General features: G+C 33.0%; 1 protein-coding gene across 1 annotated transcript in view; it reads right to left on the reverse strand.

Moving 5' to 3' along the window:
* LOC106463821 (ribosomal biogenesis protein LAS1L-like) overlaps nt 1-6920 on the reverse strand; it is a 105608-nt gene that overhangs the window by 35504 nt on the left and 63184 nt on the right. Inside the window, exon 10 of the mRNA XM_022391430.1 lies at nt 4455-4581. Within this exon, the coding sequence (XP_022247138.1) occupies nt 4455-4581 (127 nt within the window). The remainder of the gene's footprint in view (nt 1-4454; nt 4582-6920) is intronic.

A 6920-nucleotide genomic window follows, 5' to 3' on the forward strand; every position in this document is an offset into this window, starting at 1 on the left:
GGAATGGGAACACTGGATAATGGAGGAAGGGAGAGAAAGAGGATAACCAATCCCTCCAAGAGAACCTTGTGAACCCAGACATTGGTGAGAAAAGGTCCCCACAAATGAATGAAATTCAATGCAAAAGCCCCCACTGGGTCCGAACAGTCCACATAGTCACCAGTACTGCTATTGGCAGATTATGCATCATCAAGTAAATCGTCGAACCGACAGGAATCGGTGCCATGCTCAGCCCAGAATGTGACAAACGAGTTACCAAGTTAGTAAGGGTAGAATGTCGATGGGCAGAGATGACCTACAGCTCCAAAGACTCAGGAACGGAGTCATATAACACCGCAAAAATGGCATCGTGCATAGGTCCCTCATATAAGGATGGATCGCCCACGTCCATGGCTGAAAATACAGCATCAGAAGCTGCCGAAGAACCCGAAGTGGTGATTGTAACTTCGGAATTCATAAACGGGAAACATGAGGAAGTAATGCTTTATTAAATTTTTAACTCCACAAATGTGAAGTGTTGGAAATAAACTTAAGGAAAAAATAAACCACTTCAAGGTAACTAAATAATGTATAAGAGAACATCGGAACTCAACAGCTGCCAAACGGGAAGTGATAGTTCGGTAGTGACACATGCATCACGTGATAGCAGTGCTTTCCTATTGGTGGAGAGGTGATGCATGATGATTTGCGTGAGAGACGTGTTGGAACTTTGGATTCCAACAGAGGGAGGATGAAGGCTCGTGGCCATGCATTTCTGAAAAAAGTTTGCATATAGAGGGCAGCACAAAACGAGAAAAGCTAATCTTGTGAGTGGAGGGAGAGTACCTTATCAGAACTTAATCTAATAAAACCTTTACTGACAAATGATCAAGAATGTTTATAAATAAAACATTTTCCTTAACTGAAAATGTATTTCAGATAGATACTTGCCTCACTGCACCACTAACAGCAATTAACTCATGTTACTTATCTCATGGCAGCACTGACAGCTATTACCTCACACAAACTGCTGTGAAATTTCTGCACATGTCACAGGCCTTGAACAAAGTTCCCACCCCTACATGTATTTATATGTATTGTACTAGCCTATGATGTAATTATCATTAGACTACAGCCAATAGGAAGCCAACACATCTTCCACGTGCAGTAATCCCTATGAGCACTAGGGCATGAACACAGACCCATACTTGATGAAGCAATCAAAATGCACTAGAAATGAGAAGGAAGGGTCAGAGGTGGTGCAAAGAGGTATCTATATGAAATACATTTTCAATTAAGGCAAATGCTTTACACATCTCTGCACCAGAAAGAGCTAGAATTCTACACCAAAGATGGTGTATTTTCAATTAAGGCAAATGCTTTTCACATCTCTGCACCAGAAAGAGCTAGAATTCTACACCAAAGATGGTGGAAGGACTGGTGCAGAGAAAGAAATTACAAAGGTGAGCTCTTTTCTGAAAGGGAAAGGCTATGGACCGTGGCACCCATAAGGTAAGGATAGCCTAGTGAGGCAGCACTTGGTTGGAGACTGTATCTATTTCAAGCAGGAAATACTCTTCACTCAATGTTATTGTGGTATTCATTGTCAGGAAAGGTGGTAGTGCACAACATAGCATCACAAGAATCTTTTGCATGGTGCTAAAATGTTGCTAAGATTAATCAACCAGTTAACACCCCAGCCATACTTCTTAAACGAGTGGTGTGTCCACTTGGTCTCGTACTAATGAAAGATTACATGGCAGTGCACACAAGGTAATAATTTTTTGTGGTGCAGAGATGTGAGTAACATTTCTGAAACATCATTTGAACTTAAGGTACATTCATATAATTACCATCATATTTCAAATTCTATAAAACTAGGACCGTGTAATCAAGTTGTCAGCACATAAACATGAAAAAGCTACATATTACAGCACAATTAGTCATATTTCAATTTAAAATTTGAAATTCATAAATGAACATTTATTCCAGTAACTCTCTTCTTGACAGTTGACCAATAGAGTCATTGATCATTGTACTTCACTTCTGAGCTGTTTTAGCATTCAGAAGTAATTATGTTAGATACTACCTCTATCTACAAGGACTAGGCCAATAAAGAGAATTTTCACTATATTGGATCTTTTTGGGGGATAAAAATTAAAAGGCATTTAGTTTGTTTTTTTATTCAAAAAGTTTATTCTCATTTTGCACTATACCCCTCAGTTTCTCTGAATGTTTTGATATAAACAAATAAGATTCAAACAAAACCTTGTGATCAGCATCATGGAAAAACTACTAGTCTTCTATTTCTTCCAAGATCAAAATTCTTAGGTTACATGTAAACAAAATACATTATGGTGGTGGGAAATTCTTCAGCATTTATCAAATCATTTATGGCTTCAGTTACTCCGGTATCGTATTTTTAAGAATATAAAACTTCTTTTGTATGTGAATTTTTAATTACCTAAATTACTATCAGATTTTAATATTAGGTTTTAAGTTTTGTCTTAACTATAAGAATGTCTTTTAAGAGCACAACTACAAAAAACTTGTATGAAACTTGAAATTAACTGTTGCATGAAGAGTATTACTATTTCTTAGAACTATTCTCAGGTAGGATGTAAAACAAAGATAAGTATGTGCACCTGTGAATGAATGTTCTGCCATTATTAGAAGTTTTGGAATCTATTACACTATATACGATCTCAGTTTTATTCACTGGAAGAAATAATGGGTGTCTTCATATCACTAACATTACTTGGGAGTGCTGAGTGGGGCAGATTTCCTGGGTGCAGCCCTGAAGGGACACAGAGCTCCAACTATTCTGAGATATTTGAGAACTAAATCCAATAATATTATTTGGGAAAATTTTCCCATGTATTTTTATAAACAGGATTGTTTTTTGGTTTATGATTATATAAGGTGTATGTGTGTGTGTGGAGGGGGGGAAGGTCAATTTATGAAACTTGCCCCAGATGCATAAAAACCTAATTATGCCATTGCTACAAAGTAACAGCTTAACAAATACCATCATCATCAAACTAGTCTCTAACAATATTATAAGAGCCAACTTTATAAAAACAGTCCTACAGAAATCTAGTTGTCTTTGTTTTTGACATCAGCCTTGTTTTTTGTTTTATAATTTATCCATTATATCTTATTGTCTGGCAAGAACTTACAAGCTGTTATAGTCCATAAAACAAAGCATTCTGAATTAACTATAACAAATTAGCACCACACTAACAACTACTCATCAGATTAGAAAATCATTTGGGAATACATCAGGTGATTGTTGCATTGTTTGCTTAAACTGTAATTTTAGCTGCATGCGAGCAGAATAAGCTTTGAAGCCTATTCATAGGATTCAAAACAATGATTGAGAAAAACTTGGGGAAAAATATTCTAACCAACAAGACCATTAAAAAAGAAACAATACAGCTTGTACACAAAAGGAATAAATGTGATTATTCTCTCTGTTACTTTCCTACTTCTTAGACAACAGAATGTGTCTGAACACTCAAAAAAGAAAAAGAACAAAAACTTTTTTATAATTTTTACATTTATTTATTAGTATTTATACAGTAATATTTTTAGTTTCATAAATACTTATCCCCTTCTCAATTAATTTTAGTTTCTCTTTTTATCTATTTACTTTACATGCATTAGTTTTAATTGCAACATATCTGTCATCAGATGTTATTGTCTAAAGAATACTTAAACTCTGCTTTAAATGTTTAAAAAGAACTTCTTCAAATAATACTCTGAATCTGCCTTAGATGTTTAAAAAGACCATCTTCAAACAATGCTTTGAATCTGCTTTACATGTTTAAAAATGTTGTCTTCAAATAATGTTCTCAATCTGCCTTAGATATTTAGAAAGAACATCTTCAAACAATGTTCTAAATCTACAGCTATTTAGGAGCTTCTTTCATGATGAAGTATTATGAACAAACATATTTATATTTTTTATACAAGATATCAGCTAAAACATTTATACTAGTTAACTTTAATTCTAAAACTTTTAATTTACTTTCTGTTTAATCCAACTGTATATAGCAAACAGATAAATCAATATATCATGAAAACTACAACAGCCATATTTTTTTGTACTATACTCACCTAAAGAAAGGCATCCCTGTTTGATTATTATTTATAATTTATTGATTTTTTTTCAGTTTGTTAATTAAAAGAAATACGACACCCCTGTTTGAAAGCTAAAGCTGTTTTAATGAAGAAAGAGAAAACAAATGTCATTACACAGTCATTAAGGTTAGGATTTGAGGTAGTAAATTAATGATTAAGGACACCAGATGGGGCTAGAGCATTAATATGATTTTATTTTATAGCTTACAGTGAAAGGATTCAAATACTTCTACTGGTTGTTAAGTAGCAAAAATGGGTGTGGCTAAGATAATGTGCCACATTTGTGTTCTGAAAGATACAAAATACTGAAGAAACACAAATATAGTACTTACATAGGAAGAACACCTGTCATATTCTTGTTTGGTGACTTCAATCCTGCCACCAAAAGTGCATGCCAGTTCAACTGAGAAAGTAACTTTGATTGATAAAACTGTAGTCTTGAGTATTTCCTGGTTTTTTCTTCAAAATAATAACAAAATTGATAAACTATATATCCATTATATTTGAATTTTCTTCACATTTCTAATGTATTTTAGAAATACAACAAATTTTAAGTCTCAGTGTTAATAATTTCTACTAAAACATACCTCTAACATCACTAGTACTCCAATATAATATTTGCTATTAAAATGACATTAATTTTATAACACAAAATCTTTAACATCACTAGTCATCTAACAGATGACATTCCTTGCTAAAATCATGTTCCATTTGATAACATAATATCAAACATTACTAGTAGTCCCACAGGGAATGATATTTACTAAAACCACCAATTACATTTCATAACATCACTAAAAGTCCCACAGATGGTGATCTATGCTAAATCACACATTACGCTTGATAGCACCACATCTTTAATATAACTAGTAGTCCCACATGATGATCTATATAAATATCATAATGAGTCTAAGATAATAGAATAAGAGTTCTCATGTACTAACCTACACTGCATGTCTGGATGATTACAATAAAAGTTCTCATATACAAACCTATGCTGGATGTCTAAAATATTATAATAATGCTCTCACTTAGTGGTAAAAATTATTAGTCTAAAGTAATATAACAAAGGTTTCCATATACCAACCTATTCTGCATAACTAAGAGAGGCTAATAACATGGGATACTAAATGAAAGTATTATTATAATAAGATAATACAATACAAACTCTCATATACCGACCTAAACCTCATGTCTAAGAAATTATAATAATACTTTCATTTAGTATCCCATGTTATTAGCCTGAGATAATACAATACAAACTCTCATATACCAACCTACACCTCATGTCTAAGAAATCATAATAATACTTTCACTTAGTATCCCATGTTATTAGCCTAAGATAATACAATACAAACTCATATACCAACCTACACCGCATGTCTAAGAAATTATAATAATACTTTCATTTAGTATCCCATGTTATTAGCCTTAGATAATACAATACAAACTTGAAATAATTTGCAAAATCCAGCCTGAGGTGGTACTTTTTGCAGATAAACTAGTCAAGGAACTTATCTGATGTTTCATGGGATAGTTGGATGGTGTCCTGCTTGATTATGTGTATGGGGGTATACCATATGACTCACATGGATCAAAGATATTTCTGCATTTTTTCTGACTGGTCAGCTACACAGAGAATGTATACTGTACATACAGTTTTGGCACTTTCAGATTCAGATTCACTCTGATTCTAAAGAAGTTCACTTCATCTTGAGAAAGCCAAGGTTTTCTGTGAAAGCCCAGTCTTCATACCACCTTACTTCCACTTGCTGATCATGAGATAACTTTTTTTTATATTTACATTCTTATTTTAAATAGTTTTACTGTTAGATAATTAGCTGCCATTTTCAGATCTTATTCACTAAATAAAGCATTTTATTTCCTTTTAAATTCAACACTGTCTTGTCTTTCATCTGCAATAAATCACTATCCCTGGTCAAACAATCACAGTGCTAATTTAACCACAGTGCGAGACTTGTTTTACTAATGCACAAGCTTCACACTAAATGGGTGAGTATTGTTAGCTCTAACAATATTATACATTATGTGATATTACAATGAATTGACTAAATGTTTCAAATAAATTTAATTTTGTCAAAAAATGTTAGGCCTATTTGTGATGTGACATGAAATCATAGCACAATGAACTGCATGCACAATAGGTATTATATATAAACATAAATCATATTTCTAAAAAAATAAAGGATCAAGTGAAAATCTTCACATTTAAGGGAAATTCTCCTCTATAATTTCATATAAATGTTTTATAATGTTTGTTAGAACAATCAACGTTTAATCATTTTGACCAAAACAACGTTTAACTGACAGTATCAACTAGAGGTCAGTGTAGGCCTGCTTTGATCCATCAGCAACAATAGAAATAAGTCTATGCTAAAATCATCCCATACAACAAACAGAAATACAATAAAATGGGGGAAAAGTGTAAATTAATGATAAAAGACTTACAAAGAAGTAATTGATGTTTAATCTACCACAGTGGTGTGAACTTGATTTGATGACACTAGTGAATAATATTCAGTGAATGACATCAATTTCTTTCCTATAAAACTGACAGTTTCTCCTTCAAATATGTGAAAGATTAAAAAAAGAGAGAAATAATCCTCCTAGTTGTAACAGCTGGATGTTTCTGAAGGCAAAGAAGTTACGGAACATTTACCTTATCTTCTCAACACGTATGCAGATGGGTTAAGATCTCTGGACTTGTATTCTCTTGAAAAAAAAAAAAAAGAGTTAGAGGAGATCTGATTGAGGTGTTTAAAAGTGTTAATGGAACT

The sequence above is a fragment of the Limulus polyphemus genome, unplaced genomic scaffold (genome assembly GCF_000517525.1).
Source record: "Limulus polyphemus unplaced genomic scaffold, Limulus_polyphemus-2.1.2 Scaffold1491, whole genome shotgun sequence".
NCBI classification, from domain to species: domain Eukaryota; kingdom Metazoa; phylum Arthropoda; class Merostomata; order Xiphosura; family Limulidae; genus Limulus; species Limulus polyphemus.